This window comes from Heterodontus francisci, chromosome 1 (assembly GCF_036365525.1).
Source record: "Heterodontus francisci isolate sHetFra1 chromosome 1, sHetFra1.hap1, whole genome shotgun sequence".
NCBI lineage: Eukaryota > Metazoa > Chordata > Chondrichthyes > Heterodontiformes > Heterodontidae > Heterodontus > Heterodontus francisci.
The window spans coordinates 204174321-204201774 of NC_090371.1; the positions used below are offsets into that span (position 1 = coordinate 204174321).

General features: G+C 45.0%; 1 protein-coding gene across 1 annotated transcript; it reads right to left on the minus strand.

Moving 5' to 3' along the window:
- Window positions 1-1803: 1803 nt before the first annotated feature.
- fgb (fibrinogen beta chain) lies at window positions 1804-27238 on the minus strand. Its single transcript, XM_068040583.1, has 8 exons — window positions 27057-27238; window positions 24649-24852; window positions 16688-16865; window positions 16283-16510; window positions 16062-16175; window positions 15822-15944; window positions 8852-9137; window positions 1804-2126 (listed from the first exon to the last, which is right to left on the minus strand). The coding sequence occupies exons 1-8, from the start codon at window positions 27156-27158 to the stop codon at window positions 1862-1864; spliced, it is 1500 nt and encodes a 499-aa protein (XP_067896684.1). The 5' UTR covers window positions 27159-27238; the 3' UTR covers window positions 1804-1861.
- Window positions 27239-27454: the final 216 nt, after the last annotated feature.

Below are 27454 nucleotides of genomic sequence, written 5' to 3' on the forward strand. Positions count from 1 at the left end.
ATTGAAAACATAGCAAAAGGAAGGGATGAATTTCAGCTGTCTCTTTTGTTACAACTAAGATTAGGTGAAGAAGCAGATTTTTCTGTTAACTGTGTCTGGGGCTATTGGATTACTTGGGTGCAGTGAACACAGGAAAATCGGATGGGGGGAATCACATGTTCATTAGAGAGCCTATCTAATTTTCCATGCATAAAAACCAATGGATAGAAAATCAATGGATGTAAAATCAAACAAACACCTTTAGGTATGTGTGCTCATCCCCGTCCAAATCTCCTGCATTCGCTGTGTCCACATAATCCAATAACCAGAGGCAGGTGGATTTTCTTCATCCCATTTAAAGAGTGGCGCAGTAGTTAACACCACAGCCTCACAGCTGCAGTGACCCAGATTCAGTTCAGGGTACTGTCCGTGTGGAGTTTGTAAGTTCTCCCTGTAACTTTGTGGGTTTGCACCAGGTGCTCCAGTTTCCTCCCACAGCCAAAGACTTGCAGGTTGATAAGTAAATTGGCCATTTTAAATTGCTCCTAGTGGAGGTAGGTGGTAGGAGAATTGAGGGAAGGTGGGGATGTGGTAGGGAATTTGGGATTAATGTAGGATTAGTATAAATGGGTGGCTGATGGTCAGCACAGACTTCGTGGGCCAAAGGGCCTATTTCAGTGCTGTATCTCTCTGTGACCCTGAAACAGTTAAATCCTACCTTATATCTGAATAAGGTCTATAAGATGACTCAAGCTCTATTTCAATGCAGCTATTATATTAACATATATATAGAACTGGAAGTTAGTCCAGTTGGGGAAGGGCTGTAGCTTGAGAAATGTTGGTCACAATTGTAACCTTGCGGACCCAGAGGGAATGAGGCAGATTCAGGTCGGATGCCTAGTTTGCACACTGTCGAATCTTAATGGAGAGTAAAATTAGGCCAATGTGGAAAGGACATTGGACGTCAGCCTGCCCCATTCCCAACAGCTGGGTTTGATTAAAATGGGGGCTGTTGTAAATGGAAGATTCCATCTTTAACATTCAATCAATAAGATAAATTATTTTGAAATCTGGCCTATTGACTGAATGGGTTTAATTTTCCCAGCCCCGTTGTGGCGGGCTTGGGTGGGGTGGGAGGGGCACGGGAAAATAGGGGGAAGTCACAACAGGTCAACTTCCTGACGCATTCACATGCAGTGGAAGATTCCCCCAGTGTCGAGTTGGGACCCAGATTGGCTGCTCGCACCATGGAGGCAGGCAGCCAATTTAAATATTTAATTAGGATCGATTCTTTGGGCCTGCCAGCACATGCGGAGACTGCCTGCTTAATGGAGGCGGCCTCACTTCAGCTGCCCGGGGGCCATCACAGCCGAAGGCTCCCTAGCCCTTTGAAGGGATCACATGAAGGAAATGGCGCTCCTGTGACCCAAACGCTCCCCCAGAGGGCTTTCCCCTCAGCCTCTCAGAACTATTTTTTAAATTACCCTTTCAAGGGTGCCAATCTCTCCCAGTGGGGCTGCCAAGGCTCTAGAGCTGCCAGCCCTCTGAGCATCGGGAGCCCGCCCATCAACATTAATTGGATGCGAGCCCAGAGGTGGCCAATTAGGAGGCTGGCTCGGGTAAAATTGCTGAGCCAGTCCTGCTGCCAGCAAGTCCGAGCTGATCTGAATGTTGGGGTCCTGAGCTCAACGCTAAAATCCTGCCCAATGTTTTAATATTTTGCATATTTTAATATATTGAGGAATTCACATTTCCTACTTGAATACTGATATCATAATCCTCTGTTAATAATTCAGTGATAGATTAGAAATAAAAGAAAAAGTATGAAATCATAATAATCATGTTTATTTTTACTCTCAGCATTTTTGAGTTTTTGAACTTATTATTTATAGTCATAGAAAGCTTGAGGGATTTGTTCTTGTTCTGAATAAGTTGCGGTGAACCGTGGTCCGATTTTCATGCTCATCTTCTTTATAGAATACCACGATCCCTTCCAATCCATCCACACAATTCCATCATCTGTGCCATGATTTGTCATTTCTTTTGTATATTCTCCACCCCAATAATATCTACCATTTGGATTTGAAGAATGACAGCGATTATACCACCAACCACCACCATCTTCTCTGGCACATTGTCCATCACTCCTGTCAATGTTAAAATAGTTCCAGTTACCCATCTTGTGTTAAAATACGTTTAAATGTTACAACTTACCATCAGGTTACATATAATAAAGCAGAAACAAAAAGACAAGAGATGAGGGGTATTGTGCTAATGCTCCTTTTGGAAAATACATTACTTTTTAGAGGCGGCTTGAAATTGAAACATAATGGCCTTGAAATTGTACTGTGTAATGCTAAATACAATAACTAACAGGTTTGTAGGATTTTTTTTAACAGAGATCCAAAATTATTTATTTTAAATGGGTTAGCCTGTACTTTAAATTTCATCTGAATGTGTTAGACAATCATATGTTAATATTGTTTTGCAGAAATTCAAAGCCAATGTTCTGAATTATGGGTGGGATTTTATCGGCCCTCAGGAGTCGGGATGGGAGGTCAGAGGGCCCATAAAATAGAGAGGAAGGTGGGGGCCGGTGAGCCCATCCTTTACCATCGCCCCGCGATGAAGTCGGGGTGGGAAAGGCTGAAGACAGCCTTTTCATCCAGAGGCCAATTGAGGCCCTTAAGTGGCCAACTAATAGCCACTCAAGGACCTCTTCGCGCCGCCACTGGAATTAAACCAGTAGCGGGGGGCCTCCGGCACAAGGGGAGGTCACCCAGTAGAAAAAGGCAGCCTTCTTGTGGGCTTGGCTGCGGGACCTCCTCCGTGGACAATCTGTGGTCCAAGGAAGGCCCCCGGTGGCAAAGGCTGTCTCTCTGCTAACCCCTCCACCCTCAAAGACTACCCTTACCGGGGCCAGTTTGGCAGGCCCTGGCGAACCTGCCTCACTTACCTGGGGTCCAGGCTCCAATGATGGGCCTGATCCTGGGCTCTTGTAGTACTGGCAGTGGCCATCGCTTCTGGTGGTGCTGCCGATACTACTGAGCTGCTGGCCCTCTGATTGGTTGGCAGCTGTTGGAGGTGGGATCCCCGTCATTAAAAGGGTGGGGAACATGGCGCTGGGCAGTTAATTGCCTGAGCGCCGTTGAATTGGGCGAGGCGGGGGGGGGGGGCGGTGGGGGTTGCTCCAAAGGGCCATGGTAGTGTTTCCCTCATTTTTATAGCCCATTGGCTGGATCCTGGCCACTTCAACAAAATTCAGCCCATGTGCAGTACCTGGTTTTAAACAAACCTGAAAAATGAAAGCTGGATAAATGTTCTAAATGTAATGATTAATAAATACCCAAAAATAATCTTGCAGGTATGTAGTTTCTTCATAAACTACTCAAAGTGCCAAAGAAATAAAGCATTTAGGATGCATCATACTATAACTGTAGCGTTGTGCAAATTCCTTTGATTTTGCATTGACACTGCAGTTAAATTGTAAATACAGTTTGGCTTGGAGCCAGGCTCAACTTGAAACCAGAGCAAAGAGGAGAGGCTTGCTGAAGAAGAGAATCTTGTTTCACTCCACCACAGACTCTGTTTGGCCTTGATACTCAAATTACATTCTACAAGTTTCACAGTGATGTTAAATCAAAACCCCCGCAAAGCAATGTTAAACTTGTAATATGAAAACACTGCTAACTTTAAGGGATCGAATTTCCTCTGCTAGTGAACCAAATAACACATTCTAGTAGAATTCTTTTGTGCACTATTTTAACACAGTCACTAACCCATTCATTTTAAATTCAGAAAATCCAGAAAAATGAATCCTAGTAAAGGACCAGTCAGATAATTTCACCTAAATCAAATCAGTGTGGCTATCCAGACCAATTCATGTTGAGGACAGATCGGCATCTTGGAATTTTTTAAACTCGATCTTCAGCTTAAAGTAGTAAATCACTAGTTAGACAACATTTAGTGAAAGCAAATTATTAGACTGAAAATAAATTGCCAAAAAGTAAGTTAATTTGACATAGGGATCACCATAATCTATAATCCTTTTGGAATAACAATGCTATCACAGGATCTAGTGCAGTTATGAAGACACCAGTACACCAGAATCTGTTTTGGATCATGGTAAATACTGAGTAGAAAATGAATAATATGCTTGAATTTAGATAAATTAATTTTTTAAATTAATTTGTTTTGCATTAAGCAATATTTTATCTGTACCATTTACAGTCAGCTATGGTTCTTCTCATTTCACAACAACAGAGTGGTCATAACATAACAAAAGGTCCTGTGGGTCCTAAATTCGCAGGCAATCCTGGGAATTGCACCCGGATTGCTCCTCTTAGTCTCGGAATGAGCCTACTAAAGATATCAATTACCTCTGACTGCTGCCACAACATTTCCTGTGAGAAATTCTTTATTTTTAAACTTAAAATTTTGCCCCATTATGGACTTCCTCCACTTGCATTCTCCACCACCCACCGCACCCACCCCCCCCCAACCACCTCCCCCCCCACCACCGACTCAGATGATCAGGTTATTTCTCTGATTTTCAACAGTCAGCTGCAAGATAGGCACCTCTGTTGTACGTCTACAGGAGAGAATACTGCACCTGAATTTTAAAATGAAACAATTCTGCAGGCCCTGCCCTGGAGTACTTCAGTCCCCTGGACAGCTTCCACAAAACGTCAGGCCCTGATATGTTTATCATGGTGTGTAAAAACAGAAATAGATGTAAATCAGGAAATGGAAGAGAGGGAGTAACTGAAGAAAATTACAATCACCAGGGCAGTGGTACTGAGCAAATTGTTGGAGCTGTAGGTTGATAAGTCCTCTGTTCCTGATATTCGTCATCCGAGGGTCTTAAAAGAAGTGGTTACTGAGATAGTTGATGCGTTGGTTTAAATTTTCCAAAATTCCCTAGATTTGGGGAAGGTTCCATCAGATTGGAAAATAACCAATGTAACTCCTTTATTCAAAAAGGGAGGGAGACAGTAAGCAGGAACCTACCGGTCAGTTAACAACATCTGTCGTAGGGTAAATGTTAGAAGCTATTATGAAAGATGTTATAGAAGGGCACTTAGAAAAATTCAAGGTAATCAGGCAGAGTCAACATGGTTTAGTGAAAGGGAAATCACGTTTAACCAATTTATTGGAGTTCTTTGAAGAAATAACATTTGCTGTGGATAAAGGGGAGCCAGTGAATTTACTGTGATTAGATTTCCAGAATTCATTTGATAAGGTGCCACATCAAAAGTTATGGCAGAAAATAAAAGCTCATGGTGTAGGGGGTAACATATTGGCAATGGATAGAAGATTGGCCAGCTAACAGCATTTTCTGGTTGGCAAGATGTAATGAATGATGTGCCAGAGGGATCAGTACTGGAGCGTCAACTTTTTATAATTTATATAAATGACTTGGATGAAGGGACCGAAGGTATGGGCCAGAATTTTATGTTGGGTGGAAGCCCCGCCCACCGGCCAAAAAGTCATGGGCAAGCTCGCCTCCACCGGGCCTGGGGAGCCACGCTGGGATTTTACGCTCCCCAGGCCCTTAATTGGCCTTGGGTGGGACTTCTACCTCTCTGAGGCAGGAAGTCCCGCCAAATGGAGCTGCTGGCCAATCAATGTGCCGGCAGCTCTCAGTCCCGGCAGCACCACTGGGAGCTATGGCCACTGCTGGGACTGCATCCAGCCAACAGAAGCCGGAGGGACGATGGCTCTGGAACCAAGACAAGTTTCTGGGGCCTCACCAGAGACAATCGTCCAGGCCCCGGCGAGGCAAGGGGGTTCAGTTGGGTGGGGGGGTGGGTGGCCTTCCATGGGGCACAGGGTGTTTGATCAGGAGAGCCCAACCTCCCGCAGCCCACAAGAAGGCCACCGGGTTTTACCTGGCGGCGCTCTGCGGACTTTTGCTGCCCGGCCGCCACTGGCAAAATACTCACCACTTAAGGGCCTTGATTGGCCTGGGGCAGGTGGGCTGTTTCTCCCCGCCACCGCCCCAAGTAAAATTGCAGCAGGGGCAGGAAGGCGTTGGGAATGGCACCCCCCGCCTCCCACTCAATTTTAATACCCCCCCCCCCCCCCGCCCCGCATCACCAACCTGCTCGTGTGGGGGGGGCTGTAAAATTTCGGCCATGGTTGCTAAATTTGCTAATGACACAAAGATAGGTGGGAAAATAAGGGGCTGAATTTTACTAGCCCCTCTGCGCCGTGGGTTGTGGCGGGGGGGAGGGCGGTAAAATACTGCGGGGAGAGGCCCACCTTGAGCCCCGACGTCGACAAGGGCCCACCGCATATTACCGGCAGTGGGGGGGACCTCAGTGCAGCCTATTTAAATGCACAATAATGACATGTAAATGAATTTAACTGAAGAAGGCGGCCATCCCACACTGATTTTATGGCCACCCAACGCGGCTCGTGCGTCTTCGAAACTCCATACAGAGTTCCGAGGTAAGAACCTGCTGAGGAGGGGGGAGGAATAACATTTCTGGGGGGGGTGGGGAACGGCTCAAACAAATGTTGGGTGAGGGAATGGTGACAAGGGTTTGAAGGTTAAAGGAAAGAAAGTTCGGGGGGAAAAGGTTGTTATGGCAACTTTAATGTTTTTGGGGGGGTGTAGGACAAACAATACTCTGATTATTCATTGAGTGGGTGGGAGGGGGGATTTGAAGAGTGCATAGCATTTTATTCAAAAATATTTCAAAACCTGCCACTTTAAACATTGAAATGTAAGCGATGGACTTGAAGCCCTTTAAAAATGGCGCCGGCACCTACGCATCAGCGCCGGACACCATTGCCAGGGACACGGCGGCCACCCCATCTACGTTGCTAGGGGTGGCTGCTCTGCCTTCTCTATTTAAATAAGCCCCCGCGCATAATATCGCGGGGCTCTTTGGCAGCACCTCCGTGTTGGAAGGCCGCTGAGTTCAAATCGCGCCGCCGCACAGCGCGGTGCACTAATAAAATTTAGCCCATGTTTTGAAGAGGACATAAGGAGGCTACAAAGGGATATAAATAGATTAAGTGAGTGGGAAAAGACCTGGCAAATGGAGGATAATGTGAGAAACTGTGAAATTGTCCACTTTGGCAGGAAGAATAAAAAAGCATGTTATCTAAATGGTGAGAGATTGCAGAGCTCTGAGATGCAGAAGGATCTGGGTGTTCTAGTGCATGAATTGGAAAAGGTTAGTATGCAGGTACAGCAAGTAATTAGGAAAGCTAGTAGAATGTTATTATTTATTGTGAGGGGAATTGAATACAAAAGTAGGGAGGTTTGCAGGGCATTGGTGAGACCACATCTGGAGTACTGTGTACAGTATTGGTCTCCTTATTTAAGGAAGGATGTAAATGCATTGGAAGCAGGACAGAGAAGGTTTACTAGACTCATACTTGGAATAGGCGGGTTGTCTTATCAGGAAAGGTTGGACAAGCTAGGCTTGTGTCCACTAGAGTTTAGAAAAGTAAGAGGCAACTTGATTGAAACATATAAAATCCTGAGGGGTTTTGACAGGGTGAATGTGGAGAGGATGTTTCCCCTTATGGGGGAATCCAGAACTAGGGACCACTGTTTAAAAATAAGGGTCGCCCATTTAAGACAGAGTTGAGGAGAAATATTTTCTCTCAGAGGATCGTGAGTCTTTGGAACTCTCTTCCTTGAAAGGCGGTGGAAGCAGAGTCTTTGAATATTTTTAAGGCAGAGGTAGATAGATTCTTGATAACCAGGGGGTGAAAGATTATCAGGGGTAGGCGGGAATGTGGAGTTGAGGTTTTAATCAAATCAGACATGATTGTGTTGAATGGTGGAGCAGGCTTGAGGGGCCAAGTGGCCTACTCCTGCTCCTAATTTGTACGTTCGTATGTATATAGATCTCAGCCAACCAAAGTTCAATCCTTTTTGACTAACGAGAGCTTAGGTAAGTGGGTGGATGCTGTTTGAAATGATAGAGCTCTAAGTAGATATATGATCCACTGACCTTAAGAGGGGTGAGCTGAGCAGGATATCCAGAGTTGCCCTCAAAGCAGGCTGCAGCCATAATGGGGGCAGACCTTAGAAGTTACTTTCCTCCTGAACTGCAGTTTGTAGTTCTCCTTATATGGGGTGGAAACCCAGCAGATTCTGGTCCAACCCCTAATTACAGACTTTCCAACAAGGTCATGCTGCTGGCTTACCCTCCCCAGACCCCAAGACTTGTTGCCCCTTCACAACATAAAGCACCCATCATGTACCAAAACATCCAAGGTGGTTTACATGAGAAGTGGTGGATACTAAATGGGAAGTAGGGAAGAATGATTAGGGAAGGTGCCCAGTCAAAAAATGGGTTTTGAGGTAAAAACAAAAGTGCTGGAAATACTCAGCAGGTCTGGCAGCATCAGTAGAGAGAGAAGCAAAGTTAACGTTTCAGGTCTGTGACCTTTCATTAGAACTTTCATCAACGGTCATAGACCCAAAACGTTAACTTTGCTTCTCTCTCCACAGATGCTGCCAGGCCTGCTGAGTATTTCCAGCACTTTTTGTTTTTGTTTCAGATTTCCAGCATCTGCAGTATTTTGCTTTTATTATTATGATGGGTTTAGAGGAATGTTTTTAAGATGGGGAGATTGGTGGTGAGACAAACAGGTTTCAGAAGGGATCTCCAGAGCATAAGGGTGTGGCGGCTGATTGCCCTACCACCGATGGCAAAATTAATTGGTAGAAAATTGTTGGAGTGGCAGGTGCACACCTAAATTTTTGATATGTGCTTCTGGCAAACAAATTTCTGCACTTAAATGCTGAATGAAAAATGTATTTCTTAGACTTTTAACCCCAGGCAGAACCAGTTAAAAACATTAATAGGAATGAAATAGGGGCAAGTTGTTCTCCAAGACTTACCATTCATCATTGTCTCTGTCATATGTACTGAACATCATGTTCTGATGAATTGTCATTGTTCGGTTGTCCCCAAAGAGCGTTTTAGCCCCTTCCATAAGTGTATTGCCAGCCATTCCTGTGTAGCCATCGACTGACAATCGATATTTGTTGACTTCGGATTGTACTTCAAATTTGTCATATTGAGCTGTTAATTTATTATCTTTCCAGTCTTGCATCTCAAAAAACAGCATTGTAGGTTTCGATTTTGTCAACTGGCTGATTCGGTCATTTCCCAGCCAATATTCACCTGGAGGAAATTTTATAAAAAGAGCAATTGTGATCCCACAGAATGGAAGCAAAATAAAGTGCATTATACTCTACCACACAAAGAAGGTTTCATTACAGACCAAGAAGGCCCCATTTTCAATTTGGTTTGAGCTGATTTGGGCTGAGTTAACAGATCTCAGCTGGGCTCAGCATCCCTGGATTATGGAGGAAATAAATCTTCCAGGGTTTGTGCTCTTGATCACAGTCCCTGTAGCCCATCCTGAGAAGTGTATCTGTGGGAATGTCAGGTGAGACTAGGACTAAATTGGCTTCGATACCTTTTCCCACAATAGCATATCCAGCAGCACTCACACTTGTGCATAGTCACTGGGTGCAGCAGCAAAGGGTGACAGTCCATGGAACCAAACTCCAAAAGGAAGTCACTACTTTATGAAGGGGGGGGTGGTCAGGGTGGTGTTTGGCAGCTGGATCTCAGTCATAAATATTCACATTTTTCTAGTGGCACAGTGGTTAGCACCACAGCTTCACAGCTCCAGCGACCTGGGTTCAATTCTGGGTATTGCCTGTGCGGAGTTTGCAAGTTCTCCCTGTGAACGCATGGGTTTCCGCCGGGTGCTCCGGTTTCCTCCCACAGCCAAAGACTTGCAGGTTGATAGGTAAATTGGCCATTGTAAATTGCCCCTAGTGTAGGTAGGTGGTAGGAGAAAGGTGTGGATGTGGTAGGGAATATGGGGTTAATGTAGGATTAGTATAAATGGGTGGTTGTTGGTCGGCACAGACTCAGTGGGCCGAAGGGCCTGTTTCAGTGCTGTATCTCCAAATAAAGAAGCAAAAAAAATAAAGTGAGAAGAAAGTTTTGCTCTGCCGTTAGCTTTATCCCTTTCAGCTGAACATAGTTGATATTCACAGGTATAAATAGAGGTGCTAAAATTGGTCCGAAAACATCTGGGTCCAGGAGGGAAAAATTGGGCAAGGCGATCTCTAATGGACAATATAAATAGGTGAACATCAGAGGAAGACAAGACTGAACTCAACTGCGTTGCTTCCTTCAGATGATTAAAGTGTCAAGACTCACATTGAATAAAGACGACTTGAGTGACTACTGAGTACAATAGATAACTGTAGAACATACTACAGCAAGTAGTCAACACTTTCAGGAGAAAAGGTGAGAAAATTGACAACAGTTAAAACAAAACACATGTATTGAAAAGGTTTAGAAAATATTTTATCGTTTCTATTTCATTAATTATATTTTTGACATATTGGGCATTGGTTTGAAGAATTGAGATCAAAAGGTGCTAATGTCAAAATGAAGATACCATTTGAAAGCTTATTATTTCATCATGAGTATTTCTTGTAACCCAATATATTTTGAAAATATAAATCATGTGAGAAAATATAAAAAGGAAAAATGTAAATGCTGACAATTGTGAAAAAACTGAAAATGTGCAGCAAGTTCCTCCACATTCAAAAAGATATTGTTTTTTTATTCTATATCTGAGTATAGCTTAAAATACAGAGCAAAAATGAAAACATGTTCTAGTAATCCCATTGTTGATATTAGTTCCAGTATCTAAGAGCTGGTGTCATCACTGTACCAGACACTGACATGACACCTATTCTTCTCATGATGAGGCATTTTACTCTATTGTGATCTTATTTGGTAAAAGAAATTCTATACAGCAAAGCAATTAGTTCAATTATTTACTGCTAAAAGCAGCTGTATTTCAAGTCCAGTTCCAACAGAAAATACTGAAAATTCACTATAGGTCTATCAGCATCTGAAAGACAAAGATGAATTAACACTTTGGTAATCCCTTAATCAGAAGCCAGTGATTATTAGTTTTGATGAAGGCTTAACTGAAATATTAGCCTGGCTTGCTCTTTCAGATGCTGTGAATTTCTAGCATTTTTGGTTTCTATTTCAGGGTTTCCCTGCCTCCAGCTCCATTCCCTTAGATGCCGGAGGCATTGATTGGCGGGGATGGAAGTTTCATCCCAGTCAAGTTCCTTTGGAAAATATCAGTGCAGTCTAAGACACAGTGTAAGCTCATATTGGCCTATTTCCTGGTCCTTCAGCCACACTTTCACTGGGGTAGTAATGAGAGTTCCCCTTTGTCATCTCCATTAGTAATCCTTATGAGGAATCCTGTTAAACACAGCAGAAACCAAAACACCAGGCACAGCGAGGTCTTCTGGGATGGTGGGGACTGATGAAATGTTTTATTACCTGCACCCCCTTCCTCCCCCACCGCTCTCCCCCCCCCCCAGCTCCCCCCTCGCACCATCTTCCCCCTGCACCCCTTTCCCCTGCACCCCCCCTACCCCCCTGCAGTCCCCTTCCCAGCTCCCCCTCGCACCCCCTTCCCTCCACCCCTCCCCCTCGCACCTCCTCCTCCCACCGGCATCCACCTATGCCTGAGCAGGGGCCCTAACAACCCCACTGCCTTGTGGGCGTCTCGGGAGAGTCCAAGGCTAAGGGAGTAAACCCTAACAGATAATCCGGAGCGGAACCCCTAAGGCGGTCATGTGTCACCTTTGGCATGTTTCCAGCAGTTCCTGCAGCATACCGGTGCCAAACGTCGTGCTCTGCACTCCTTTGGACCCCACCATAAAGGCCGAGAGGGGGGTTTTGATGCTTGGGCAACTCACAACCCCCATACATTCGCCCAGGCATGCTCCATGGAGAGGTCACTCCATCGTCACCTCACAGCGACCGAAACAAAATGGAAGGCAGCAGTTATAGGTTATAAGTCCAGCTCAATTGGCGTAGAGATTGGGCGCCACGGGTTGCCTTTGTTGGTGGGAGAGGACATCGCACCTCACTGGACAGCTACCGCCCGCCTCAAACCGGGCAGCCCCCGGTCAATAAGGTTCTGTCCCGCCACAGTCCACCTGCTTCAATGGGTGCTTGGAGCTCAGGGTCATTGCCTGAAAAGCGGATTGCAACACCGCACCAAACAGTACGATAAAAAAAGGAGAGAAGGTACCAGCCCTTCGTTTTGCAAGCTGGAACATCAGAACTATGTGTCCTGGCCTGTCGGAAGACCTTACACAAATCAACGATTCTTGGAATACCGCCATCATTAATAACGAGCTCAGTAGACTCAATGTGGACATTGCAGCACTTCAGGAGACACGCCTCCCTGCGAGCGGATCTCTAAGAGAGCAAGACTACACCTTCTACTGGCAGGGTAGGGATCCTGAAGAACCAAGACAGCATGGAGTGGGCTTCGCCATCAGAAACTCTTTGTTCAGCATGATAGAGCCACCTTCAAATGGCTCGGAACGCATACTGTCCATCCGACTGCTCACCACCTCTGGTCTAGTACACCTACTCAGCGTCTATGCTCCAACACTCTGCTCCCCACCTGAAGCTAAAAACCAGTTCTACGAGGAACTCCATAATATCATTAGTAGCATCCCCAACACTGAACACCTATTCCTGCTGGGGGACTTTAATGCCAGGGTTGGGGCCGACCATGACTCATGGCCCTCCTGCCTTGGGCGCTATGGCATTGGAAGGATGAATGAGAATGGACAGAGGCTGCTGGAGTTGTGTATCTATCATAACCCCTGCATCACCATTCTTTCACAATAAACAATGTCACCAGGTTTCTTGGAGACACCCAAGATCACGTCGTTGGCACCAGCTGGACCTCATCATCACAAGGCGAACCTCTTTAAACAGTGTTCAAACCACACGCAGCTTCCACAGTGCAGACTGCGACACCGACCACTCCCTGGTGTGCAGCAAGGTTAGACTCAAACCAAAGAAGCTGCATCACTCCAAGCAGAAGGGCCACCCGCGCATCAACACGAGTAGAATTTCTTATCCACAGCTGTTACAAAAATTTCTAAATTCACTTGAAAAAACCCTTCAAAACACTCCCACAGGGGATGCAGAGACCAAGTGGGCCCACATCAGAGATGCCATCTATAATTCAGCAATGACCACCTATGGCAAACGTGTGAAGTGGAATGCAGACTGGTTTCAATCTCACTTTGAAGAGCTGGAACCTGTCATAGCTGCTAAGCGCATTGCATTGCTGAACTACAAGAAAGCCCCCAGCGAGTTAACATCCGTAGCATTTAGAACAGCCAGAAGCGCTGCACAAAGAACAGCCAGGCACTGCGCAAATGACTACTGGCAACACCTATGCAGTCATATTCAGCTGGCCTCAGACACCGGAAACATCAGAGGAATATATGATGGCATTAAGAGAGCTTTTGGGTCAACCATCAAGAAGATCGCCCCCCTCAAATCTAACTCAGGGGACACAATCACTGACCAACGCAAGCAAATTGACCGCTGGGTTGAGCACTACCTAGAACTGTACTCCAGGGAGAATGGTGTCACTGAGACCGCCCTCAATGCAGCCCAGCCTCTACCAGTCATGGATGAGCTGGACGTACAGCCAACAAAATCGGAACTCAGTAATGCCATTGATTCTTGAACGAGCGTAAAAGCCCCTGGGAAGGACAGCATTACCCTGAAATAATTAAGAGTGCCAAGCCTGCTATACTCTCAGCACTCTACGAACTGCTATGCCTGTGCTGGGACGAGGGAGCAGTACCACAGGACATGCGCGATGCTAATATCATCACCCTCTATAAAAACAAAAGTGACCGCGGTGACTGCAACAACTACCAGGAATCTCCCTGCTCAGCATAGTGGGGAAAATCTTCGCTCGAGTCGCTTTAAACAGGCTCCAGAAGCTGGCCGAGCGTGTCCACCCTGAGGCACAGTGTGGCTTTCGAGCAGAGAGATCCACCATTGACATGCTGTTCTCCCTTCGTCAGCTACAGGAGAAATGCCGCGAACAACAGATGCCCCTCTACATTGCTTTCATTGATCTCACCAAAGCCTTTGACCTCGTCAGCAGACGTGGTCTCTTCAGACTACTAGAAAAGATCGGATGTCCACCAAAGCTACTAAGTATCATCACCTCATTCCATGACAATATGAAATGCACAATTCAGCATAGCGGCGCCTCATCAGACCCCTTTCCTATCCTGAGTGGCGTGAAACAGGGCTGTGTTCTCGCACCTACACTGTTTGGGATTTTCTTCTCCCTGCTGCTCTCACATGCATTCAAGTCTTCAGAAGAAGGAATTTTCCTCCACGCAAGATCAGATGGCAAGTTGATCAACCTTGCCCATCTAAGAGCGAAGACCAAAGTACGGAAAGTCCTCATCAGGGAACTCGTCTTTGCTGATGATGCTGCATTAACATCTCACACTGAAGAGTGTCTGCAGAATCTCATTGACAGGTTTGCGGCTGCCTGCAACGAATTTGGCCTAACCATCAGCCTCAAGAAAACGAACATCATGGGGCAAGACGTCAGAAATGCTCCATCCATCAATATCGGCGACCACGCTCTGGAAGTGGTTCAAGAGTTCACCTACCTAGGCTCAACTATCACCAGTAACCTGTCTCTTGATGCAGAAATCAACAAGCGCATGGGAAAGGCTTCCACTGCTATGTCCAGACTGGCCAAGAGAGTGTGGGAAAATGGCGCACTGACACGGAACACAAAAGTCCGAGTGTATCAAGCCTGTGTCCTCAGTACCTTGCTCTACGGCAGCGAGGCCTGGACAACGTATGTCATCCAAGAGCGACGTCTCAATTCATTCCATCGTCGCTGCCTCCGGAGAATCCTTGGCATCAGGTGGCAGGACCGCATCTCCAACACAGAAGTCCTCGAGGCGGCCAACATCCCCAGCTTATACACCCTACTGAGTCAGCGGCGCTTGAGATGGCTTGGCCATGTGAGCCGCATAGAAGATGGCAGGATCCCCAAGGACAGATTGTACAGCAAGCTCGTCACTGGTATCAGACCACCAGCCGTCCATGTCTCCGCTTTAAAGACGTCTGCAAACGCGACATGAAGTCCTGTGACATTGATTACAAGTCGTGGGAGTTAGTTGCCAGCGATCGCCAGAGCTGGCGGGCAGCCATAAAGGCGGGGCTAAAGTGTGGCGAGTCGAAGAGACTTAGCAGTTGGCAGGAAAAAAGACAGAAGCGCAAGGGGAGAGCCAACTGCGAAACAGCCCTGACAACCAATTTTATCTGCAGCACCTGTGGAAGAGTCTGTCACTCTGGTATTGGCCTTTATAGCCACTCCAGGTGCTGCTCCACAAACCACTGACCACCTGCAGGCGCTTACCCATTGTCTCCCAAGACAAGGAGGCCAAAGAAGAAGAAGTAATAGGAGTGCACCAGACAACCTGCTTATTTGTGAGGCCCAGATATTTTCTGTCAACAATAGTGGATTATTACTGTTAAAAGCCATTGCATTGTACATGAATTCCTAATTTTGTATTTTTTCCCCAGTTTTCTCTCTTCCCAGGCCACAGAGCATCTATGTACAAGACAGTAGGCAACTTACTCCCAGGCCTTCATAGAAGCATGCACTTGAATTGTTGATAGACTCTCCTAGTCAGCAAGACTCGTGGCTGAGAACAGAATTTCTATGAAATAACCCCAATAACTGTAGGTTAAACTGAATTGCTTGGGCTTTCATGAGCCTGATTGCCAGGACTCAAAGACCATAGTTTGGACACCCCTGCAACTAAATCTTTATTGTGGATGATTTCTCTTTAAATCTTTCACGGTAGGATGGCCAGTTCACTGCAGTGAGCCAAGACATGCTTGTTTAAAAGAGCAGTTAACTTTTCTGAGTAACATTGACAATCTCACCTGGAGTATCGCAAAAACCTTTTCCCACATCGAATGCTATGTTACCAAATCCATTTTTGTAGGCATCCCAGGATCTGCCAAAGTGAACACTACCATCCTGTCTGTTTTGAATCAGTGTCCATCCTGGAAAAACACTTGTATTGTTACAAATGCAAAAGCGCAGTATTGAATAATATACAGAATTTAAAGTTATTCATTAATGGATAATATTTTATGCGCCATGAAGCACAAAATAGGTACCTCCTTGTTTTGTTGTCATGTCACAGTAAACTTTGTAGGGGTCTGTGAAGGAATCTGGTTGGATTACATAGAGTTGAGACGTTCTACCACCTTTGTTGTAAATGTCGTCACAATCTGCAAAATAAAGATGCAACAAAATTTATCTTGTAATCGGAAAAACTGAAAAATATGTAACACTAAAAGAAGCTGAACCATTTGAAATGATTTTTAAATGTACGTACCTTTGCCTGATACTACTGGTATATTACAGGAAACTGTGCACCGGTCTGCACAGTACCCACTCTGGTTGGTTATTGCTTCTTCAAGCTTTTCTAGTTTGTCTGTGAAACCATTCACAAGATGATACATCCTGCGGAGGGTTGAGGGAAGCATTGTCTTTATCGCATGTTTTATCAGTGCAAAACGGTTCTCCAACTCTGTTTTGTATGTCTCCACTGTTTGATTATTACCTGCAGAGACACATGTGTATTACTGCAAATTGTATAAACTTTCCATCACTTGGCAGTTTGATAGGCTGCGCGTTGGTTTGATTTCTAGGAGTTTCACAAATTGGTTGAACAATTACTTTTTTAGGCAAACCTGCATCAGATGGATGAGTTGCTTACTAAAAAACAAGAAATCTGTACCTGTATATAGATACTGTTTCTGTTGGATCTGATGATCTGCCATTTCCAAATCTTTGTGAATGTTATTTGTAAGAAGATTTGAAACGTTCTGTCTTAACCTTTCAATGGTTAGTTGCATATTACTTTGCTCCTTCAGAAGACTAGTCCTCAATTCACAGCCATTTGGGCACAGTCCTCCCTTCAACAGAAATTGATGTTAATAGGATATGAACAAGGATTTATGTCAGAACGGTCAGAAGAACTGAATTGCTTATTATAAATTGTGGTAAAAACCTGTTTAGCTTCCATTCAGAACGAAATTACAACTTGTTTTCTGGAGCTCAGTTTACTTTAGTAACAAAAATGACACCACTTTTTTACATCTGTCATGTAACTTTCTGATGCAAGATTGCAACTGTTCTGGTCTTAATTAGATACAACAGGTACTTTGTAATTTGAATATTTTGGGGCCAATTTCTGTGTCAACCCTGCAAGGCTGCAAGTAAGACAGAGTTCATCAAAGTGTGCTCTGCCTGACATGTCTTGAACCCATCTGTATTTTAGGGTTCAGGTCATTACCAGAAGCTGAATGTTCACCAGGCACAGCCTTTTCCTTTGTAAGAGCTTGCACTCAGAATCAGGCTGGCCACAGCTGCAGGTCCTTCTGGGTGCTATCCAAAAACAGAAGTCATAAGGCCTTCAGCTGCAAAATCCCTTTGGAACTCCTGTGATAGAAAGGGCACTTACTTTCTGACCCCTCAGTGTGTTTGCTCTCTGCCCCTCTTAGATCTTCCACTTGACAGGCTCATCAACATTTGATTGCAGTATTAGTGCCTGCTATCAGGCAAGTACTTCACCGAGGAAATTCCTGTGCAATGCAAAGGCAATGGAGAGCGGGCAACTGGGTCTCTTCCCCTTTTTTCCTTCATTTTTCTTGGGGAATAAGCATTATCTGGCTGCAAAGTAAAGGGAAATAGACCCTTTTATCAGTCTCCTTTTTCCTTCATTTTCACCCTCAAACTCTGGGAACATGTGCCTAGGGAGTGCTCACCATCACGAGTACCGCTTGGAAGTTTGCCTTTGATTTGCAAGGTGCAGTGTAAATAGCCACAAACATACTGATGGACTGGTAGTCATTATGGTTCCTGTAAGAGCCTTCTTTTTGGGCAAAGCACAAAGGGCAATATGCATTCAATCTGCCACCTCTTGGTCTTTGGAAAATCCTGCCATTCTAAAGAATCTGAGGTGGGCACCAACTGCTTTCTGGGGTATATGCAAATTTTTATGTTATTTTGGATACAAGACATCAGTCTTCATTACAAGCTCACAGGACAACAGTCTTGTCTGCACTGTGTCTTTATTGAACTGCCCTTGTCATGCCTCCCTGCAATGAGTGCCTCATGGTAGAGGTCACATGACTATGGCAAACCAGGAGGCATATTAGTACAGTACATCCCCCTTTTCATACAGAAAACCAAAAGAAAATTGCATGCATTATCATTTACATTGTGAGTTGCCCAACTTACCCATTATGCACAAAACTGTTCTCACGCATTAACAGTTCATTGGTCTCGTCATTCTCTGCACATGCATTGCACACACACGGCTGGATTTTACCAGCCCCCCCAATGTCGGGGGTCATGGCAGGAACCTGGAAAATGGCTCCGGGACAGGCTCACCACGAGCCTTGATGCCAGGAAGACCCGGCCCCAAATTGCTGGTGGCAGACCCCCAATGCCTGGCGGCAGCATCAAAATTTGAATATGTTAATATAATGAATTAAATACTTACCCTCTCCCGCCATCGGTCTTGCTGCCATATTGGTGGCGGCGTCCAGCACTCCCGCGCCTTCAGATCTCCATTCAGAGATCCGAGGTGCAACACTGGTTGGGAGCGGGGAGCGGGACAGGGGTGGGGAGCGGGGTTAAACGTTTTCAATTAGTCTAGAGGGTGGTGGGAAGGAGTAAAGTTCATAGTTTATTAACTTTGGGGGGTGGTGGGGGGAGGTCCGGAGCACAAGGTAATTTTTCTGGGGGGGGGTGGGTGGAGAGGGCAAGTAATAAGTTTGATGGTAATAGGGGAGGGGTGGGAGAGGGTCAGGATGACTTTATTTAATTTGTAACACCCATGTAACTTAAAAATTTAAATTAAATGTAAGGGCTGGAAGCCCTTTAAAAATGGTGTTGACGCCAGCACAGTGTTGCTGGATGCCATTGCTGGGGATGGAACGCCCACCCCCTCCACATCATCGGGGGGAGGAGGGGGTGGGGGTGGTCCACCCCAGCCATGTAAATGAGCCGCCTTGTTTCATATCGTTGCAGCTCTGCGGAGCAAAGTCTACGTGTGTGGGTTGCCATCTTTGAAGCTCGCCACTGAGATCAACAGCGAGCTTATAAAATGCATCCTATAGTCTTTAAATCATGTCTGTCTCTTAATGGTGTGCATGCGCATTGTTGGCTGTTCATCTGGTTGATTTTTGTCTAGCAGTCACACGAGATTTTGTTCGTAGTCTTCCATTGTGTCTCCACAACCATAAACTAGCAGATTATCCACTGTAGCTTCCACTCTGGGAAGATCAATAACTATCTCATGACATCTGCATTGATACTCCTCTGAGGCCGTGGTTATATCAAACGACACAACCATCTGTATCTCCCGAACGGCGTCCAGAATGTAGTTAGAAAACTGCTACCTTCATCCAGCTTCACTTGCCAGTAACCATCCTTTGCATCTAGGGTAGTGAAGACTTTTGCCTTTGCAAGTTGTGGCAGAATTCCTTTGACAGTTGGCATGGGGTAGTGAGATCTCTGCAGAGCTTTATTTAGATCCTTTGGGTCGATGCATACACTCAGCTTTCCAGGTTGTTTCACTGCCACCATGCTGCTAATCCATTCTGTAGGAGTTGTCACTTTCTTGATTACTCTCTTCTTTTCCAGCTCTTTTATCTTGTCTTTCAGGAGGCCTCGAGGGCAGCTGGAACTTTCCTCAGCACATGCTGAATTGGTCTTATCCTCTCATCTACTTTGAGGTGATATTCTCCAGGAAGACATCCTGTAAATACATAATTTTACTCCTCTAGGATCTGTTCCGCGGTCAATGGTTTAGTGTGCTGCAACATGTTGTAAATCTCTTTTTGCACATTGAGAGTTACCAGTCCAAGCTTTAGACTTGCTCCAGCTGAGATGAGTGGCTTTTGCTTGCCATCTATGATCTGGAACTCCAGATCTTTGCTCTTGTCATTGCATTAGACTCTCAGAGTAACTTGTCCTCTTGGCACCAGTATGGCCATCATATAGCCTCAACCTTATTTTCGAGGGCTTCATTTTTGGATCGCCATGTTGAACCACTTTGCACAGGTCTGTGAAGTTCATAATGTTCCATGACGCACCAGTGTCTGTTTGACACTTTATGTTAACTTGATATTCTCCTTCTGCAGTCATCATTCCAACTGTCACAAACCATGTATTATCTATTGACCTGACTGAACCAACCTGTTGTGTGGTCTATAGTGATTCATCAGAATCTTTGATTGATATCTCTCCAGTGGCCAACTGTACCTGCTTGTTGTTTGGGATACAATATTGTACTAATGTGCCTCCTGCCTTGCTGTAGTCATGTGATCTCTACCATGAGGCACTCACTGCAGGCAGCCATACCCAGGGCAGTTCAATAAAGACACAGTACAGGCAAGACTGTTGTCCTGTAAGCTCGTAACATGGTGTCAGAGTAGAGCTGAAATTGACTGTTGAAGAGCTGTATAGAAACACAGATACTAAAAAAAGAACACAGGAATGTTCAGAGTTGCTAAAAGCTGTTAAAAGCCACAGGAAAGCACAGAAAAGGAACAAAGAAAGAGGCCAAAGCTAAAAGCACTTGGTAAGACACAATGGGCTGAATTTTATTAGCTGGCTTCAATATTTCGTGCAGTGTCTCGTTTACATGGAGGGGGGCAGAGTGCCCACTCCCGATGACATAGAGGAGGTGGGTGCTTTGTCCCTGGCAATGGCTTCCGGTGCTACTGCGCAACCTCCGGCGCCATTTTTAAAGGGCTTCAACTGCAGTTCAACTTAAATTTTTAAAGTTACATGTGTGAAAATATTAAAGTGGAAACTTTATTATCAGTTTAAATCCCCTCTCCCACTCACCTCCCCAATGAGTATTCAATATCTAAATAGCCCTTTCCAACCAAAAAAAATTAAAATTAGATTCTGACCTTTCCCCCCGAACTTTCTCCACTTTACACTTCAATCCCTTCCCAACATCCCCTCCACCAATAGCGTAAGTTTTTGCCAATCCCTCCCAACCTGAAAATTTCACTCCACCCCCGCCCCACCAGTGTTACACCTCAGATCTCCAAATGGAGATCGGAAGATATAGGACTTCTGGCAACTGGCCGGAATATCGGCATGGGACGGCCGTTGCTACAAGGTAAGTCATTATTCATTAATTTAAAATTAATGAACATATTTAAATAAAGTCTCCATTGCTGTGCGGCAAGGATGCCACCACGAGGCCTCGCCGCCGGTGAGATGCAGTGGGGCCGTCCCACTGTGGAGGTCCCTGGCAGGCCTCTCCTGGAAGTATTTTCTGGGGTACCCACCATGACCCCCAACATCAGGGGGCTTATAAAATTCAGCCCAATGGCTGCAAATTTCCTATTCCTGTGCCAGTCGAAATGAAAGGTGATATGAAGCAGAACTGGCAGTTTTTTCCACTCATAATGGAAAAATTACAATATTGTGACAGATTTAATGAACAAACCAGAGCAGCTATGAGTAGCTACGCTTTTATCACTGTTGGGGAGAGACTGTTACAAACTCTATTCCACCCTAAATCTCTCCGAAGAACAAAAAAACTACAGCAGAAATTTTAAAAGCCTTGAAGGCACGCTTTGAACCCCAAGTGAACATCACTTATGAATGGTATATGTTCAATATTAGGTTCCAAGGTGAAAAAGAGTCCATTGATCAATATATGCGTACATTAACACAGCTCGCAGAATCCTGTGAATTTGTGCAACTAAAAGATGATCTAATTAAAGACAGGATTTTAATAGGCATAAGAGATCCCACAGTGAGAGCACGTCTCCTGAGAGACGAGAAACTTACTCTCAGGAAAGCGATCGAAATGTGCAGAAGCACTGAGGTTATAAATCAGCAGCTAGAGCATATTCATAGCAGAACAGACCAGACCTTGCATTATACTGATAGACATTCCAGGCCGAAAGGGCAGAAAGATCATGGACAAAGGGCAGGATGCAAATACTTAGGAGGTCATCACACAAAGGAAAAGAAGGCATGTCCAGTTTGGGGAAAGCAGTCGTCTCACTGCCAGAAGCTGAATCATTTTGCACACAAGTGTTTGGCTAGAAGGAAGCACAACAAGCCAGGAGGCACATTAGTACAGTACTGCATTTCTATCCCAAACAGTCTCCTGCTTTATGTAGATGTGATTGATGTCCCCAGTAGGACCAAGGAAAGATCTGAGGTGAAAAACTGTAGGACGCAGAAACCTTGGCTGGCATTAGCAATGCTGCGGCTGCCCTGGTGCATAGTGCAGGCCCTCTTCAAATGATTGAATCGGCTTTGGAATAACTTTTTGCAAATCTAAGCCTGCAGAGGCACTGCTCCTGGTACTCCTTGGCAATCAGCAATAGCTCTCCACCACCTCTCTTGAGCCGTCCACTGCATCAGACTGCTTGTCCACCATGCAACCTCGGATGAACTTCAATTTCTTCCCATTGTCTATTGAGAAGACCGAAGCCACCATCTTTTGCCACTGTCACAAATTCCATTTCCACACCAGCAAATCCATCCCTTTCCTCTACTCTCTCTGGCTGTAACTAATTTTTAGCAACCTCAGTGTCTTATTCAACACTAAGATGAACTTCCAATGCCATCTGCCTCTGCTCCTGTTTCAGCCCATCTGCCAATGATACCTGGTCTGAATTTTGATTCTGAGGTTGGGACCCTGACATTGGGTGCATTTCCTGGTCCCAACCCCGCGTTGCGTCGGCACCTGACGCCCGATGATATTTTTGATGACCAGGTCAATTACTGGCCAAGGTGCATGCTCACTGTCCAAATAAGGATGGTGGGCCAGCTCCTGAGGCTGGAGGGCCAATAGAAGGCCTTCCAGCAATGACAGTTTGGCAGCCCCACCATCACAGGTGGGAACTGCTGCTGTAGGTAGGAAAAAGAGTGGGTGCCTCCATCTTGAGGTGCCCTCTAAAGACTTTTTAAAAACTTGAAAAATATAAAAAGGCCATAGCTACCAGGCCATCAGTGTGGAGGAGGTACACCTGAGGCTGCAGCCTTATTCATCTTGCACCCACAGCCACAGTGGGGGCTAAAAATGGCAGATGGAGCACTGGTCCCCTGGTCTGTTGCCGGGAGGCCGCCTCCATTCATCTGCCAGGATTTGACCATAACAGGGGGCCCAACTGCCAACTGGAATATTCCAGTCGAGTTCTGCACAGTGACCTTAATCGGCCTATTAAGGATATAATTGGCTACCAGACGTTTGTGGGTGGTTAGCCGCCACCCCCATGAATCAGCATGTTTTCATTTGGCCCGGAGACAGGAACAAGCTGGCTGGAGTTGGGAAATTGCGGACCCATCTGCCTCGGGTCTCACCTCTGCGGCTGTTTGAAAATTTGACCCCCACATTCATGTTTTTTTCACTTTCAGACTGAACACTTCCAATGCTTCGCTGGCTGGCTTCCCATCCTATATCCTCTCTAAACTTCAGCTAATCCAGAACTCTGTTGTGCATATTTATCTGACACCGTGCCCAGCACCCCTGTACTACATTGGCACCTGGTCTCCTAAATTTAAAATTCATCCACTTATTGAAACCTGTACCTACCCTTTCTTATTTTTATAACTTCCACCAAAGCTACATTCCCCATTCCTGAACTTCCTGTTCCTCTGACTTCAGTCCCTTGTACATCACCAATTTATTTGCCCAGACCCCTGTTAGAGGCCGTGCCTTCAACCATATAGACCCTGCACTCTTGAGTTCCCACTCTAAGCCTTCCCATCTCTCCACTTCCTTCTCCTCCTTTAAGATCTTCCTTAAAACCCACCTCTTTGACCAAGTATTTGATCACCCCAGCTAATGTCTCCACCCTCGGCTTGGTGTCTGTTTTCTTTTGCCTCACACTCTGTTAAAGGCCTTGTGACTTTTTTCTCCATTAAGTGAAAGTTGTAGCAGTAAATTTTTAAAAAAGTACTGCAGGACCAATAGATTAGTCCACAGCGCGATTGCAGATCGGTGCCCTTATCCTCCGATGATACCTCACCCTCCCTGGAAACCAAACATGCTTGCTTTCCAATTTTCTCCCCTTCCTCTACATATGTCAGGGAGAATGGGCTCCCACATAGAACTGCTATAATACTAAAGGGGTTGGGAATAGGGGGGTGCTTGGAGACCTCTCAGCTCTCCCAGTTCTCCTCTTAAATTTCAGGTTAGAGTACTCCCCTCCAGGAACAAAAGTGATTAACGTCAGGAATTCTTTGATCCAAAGCAAGATTTCAAATGTTGAAAAACTAACAGCCTGTCACTTTAAAAGAAAGTAGATCTGAAAATGCAGAAATCCCTGGCCCTGCTCACACTTAGATTGGAGAAACCTGCACCTGAACTACAACCAGCCGAAATGGAGGAATGCTAGTTGTGGACAGCAATGACATAATTTGATCCATATATGTAAGCATTTTCAATAGCAATGCCTGTCTCACAGAATAAATCATCTCTCAGAAGTTGATGGGCATTGCAATTAGGGTGCAAAGAACCCTCAGAAGTGTTTGAGAAAGAGTCGGCAAAAACTAGGCCCAATTTTCCTCCGTACTGTGTCCTGAAATTAGATGTAGTTGGAGCTCAAAGCAGTGGAAAATTGGCTTTATATTTCTGCATTCTCTTTCTCAAATATTTTTGTTTTTACATGCTCTCATTTTTTACTGTCTCCTTCTCTCTCGCCTTACCCAATTTACAGAGAGATGCTTGCATCCTTTTAGGTCATGATATATTTTCTGCCGAATAACTGCGTCTTTAATGGAAGAGGAAGCGGTCCTGGACTTAAATGCGTTGCGTTCAAATTTGCCAGTAGCGGTTTGAGTTCTTGAGGGCTGGTAAGTGCCAGAACTATCAGGTCTATGTCCACGTGGATTGGTTTTCCCTTCTCCAACCTGTGGGAGAAAAATCAAAACATTTAGTAACACAACAGGACCACTTTTATGCCTTTCTCTTTTCTGACTTCTTTCTCATTTTTATTTACTTTGTTCATCCAAGGAAACCAAACTGAAAAGAGATGCACAGGTTTTCTTGTGCTGAACTCTGTCACTGGAAGAGAAGCTACCATTCACCTATGCTGGACAACATTGGTTCCTCAACTAACATTTCCAAAAATCCAGGTTATGATCATCTATGACTGTGGGACTTTGCCATGTGCACATTAGTTGCTGTGTTTGTCTACATAGTAAGAGTAGTTAAGTTTCAAAAGTAATTCATTGGATGATCCTGAGGACATGAAAGGCACTATACAAATGCAAGTTCTTATTTTCGCTTCCTCAACTATATTAATACATTTTAATATGGTTTAATATGAGCAAGATAATTTAAACTTCATTCATGCATACAGTGAGAACAGATAAACACAACCAAAATTAGTTATATTTGAAACTTTACCAGCCCCTCTCCCTCCCAATGTTAAATATTAATATGAAACACTGAATTTATAAGCCATAAGGCCTTAAAAATTGTGATTTCCATTGCTCCATAGAAAGAGAAAAACAAATTAAAATGTGTTTCTAAAAATACTACCAGCAGTAGTGATAAAACACTCCTGCATGACATGGATATGTGACATTTACAACAGAAACCTAAGAGTCAGAAATGGCTCTGGTAACTGAGGCTGCTATTATGCTGTAGATACATAAGACCAACACTTGCTTTGATAGCTGAGCAAATCACTGGCACTGAGTTATACTGCCAGCTCAGCACTATTCTCATCAAGGAAGATCAGAACTGTGCCCCTGGATATTTAAACAGATACAGGTGGATCTTCTGACTAGCATTGGAATGTTGATGTGATTTTTAATATTAGCAAAGAGGTTACAGAATAGTAAGCTCTTTACTGGTGGTTAAAGAATTAGTCTGGAAATGAAGCTGTATGATATTAGCTCCCAAATGGTTCATGCGTTCATATGTGGTTACTTTAATATTTTAATGAAGGAGTTACTCTATTTATTTGAATGAATACACCAAGCACTTGTGTTTTCATATCACATAGATAACTGCAGCCCCGGGAATTTTTCAACCTTTAATTTTTAAGTTTTTAAAATAATTTGGTTGTATATAGTGCAATGGGAACCCCAAGTGGGCTGAGACTCACCTCCAGTGGTGGCCTTACACTCAAAGTCAAAACTCAAATTCACACTATTCAGATGCCATTATACTGCATATTCTGCATTATTGAACAGTTTAAACCACTCACAGCAATGTATAATGTCACATTGACTGATCCATATAATGCAAACAATTTTAACTCACATAGGAGTAGCCTATCAGTGTTCTTTTCTTAAGTGTTCTGTGGATTTCAGCTTGATAAGCTATGGGAGACTAGCATTGTCCTCATTTCTGAATGTCAGAACAAATGTTTGAACATTGCAAAAGAGCACTAAAGTACAAACATTTGTGTTGTGCAGTGAAGTCACCACAGACACTACGGGCTGAATTTTACGCCACCCCAGCGGGTCGGATGGTGGCATGAGGGCAGCGTAAAATTGAGCAGGAGGCTCCGGGAGGCCCACCCGCCCTCCTTCCGCCTCCAGCCAAGTTTACGGCATCGGACGGGGGTGGGAAATGGCCCGCCCGTCCGAGGCCAATCAAGGCCCTTAAGGGCCTTCGCCTGCCTCCACAGATATTTTACCCGTGGCAAGTGGGTGTGCTGGGGCCCGATTGAGGGGCACCCCCGCCTCCCAACCCACTCCCGGGACCCAAGACACCCCCCCTCCCCCCAAATGACCACTCCAGCCTCACCAAGAAAGGACCGATCTCACTGGTGAGGCATGCGCCTTCTTACCTTCCCTCCTGGATCCATGGCGTGGCTGGGCTGCAGTCCCAGCAGCGGCCACTGCTCCCGGTGGCGTTGCTGGGACTAAGAGCTGCCGCCCTGCTGATTGGCTGGCAGCTGACTGAGGCAGGACCTCCTCCCTTAAGTAGGTGGAAGTGCTGCCTCGGGACAGTTAAAGCCCTGGGACCCGTAAAATGTGGGACGGCTCCCCAGGCTAGGCGGAAGCGGGTTCACTACAGGCTTTCACGTCGGTGGCGAATTCCCGACCACCGAAGGTAAAATCCAGCCCTACAGCACAACATAAATCAAATTTCTTACCTCAGCTTTTGGCATTTCACTCTCACTTTCTTCCTCATCATAATCGAAATCTATTGCTCGAGATGCTGAAATGCAGAAAAGAAGCACCAAAGTCAGTTTCATGGTGCTCAAGTAGTGAGTTCTCTTTGCTGATTTCTCACTACTTATCTTGCCCTTTCTTTCAAAGTCTTTTCCAAGTCTTTATTCCTCTTCTTTATATGTTTCAACCTTACGGTTCACGGAATGGAGGATAGAGATTGGAGCAATTGGTTGCCACATGATCAATCTTTACCAATGAGTTAATATACAAACACTATCACTTGTTTACTATAATCAGATTGGTGAACATAGCAGTTGTGTCATCCTTCACTATTGTAACATGACGAATGCATCATAAACAAAAATTTCCAGTGACAAAT

Bases quoted from the DNA above. Each gene is read 5' to 3' on its own strand.
- fgb (XM_068040583.1), bottom strand. From the start codon at position 27,158: ATGAAACTGACTTTGGTGCTTCTTTTCTGCATTTCAGCATCTCGAGCA. The intron at 16,866-24,648 runs GTAAGGCGAGAG...TTTCTGTTGAAG, and splicing joins AGCATCTCTCTGTAAATTGG to GGAGGACTGTGCCCAAATGG. The intron at 16,176-16,282 runs GTACGTACATTT...TTTATTTTGCAG, and splicing joins ACCAGTAGTATCAGGCAAAG to ATTGTGACGACATTTACAAC.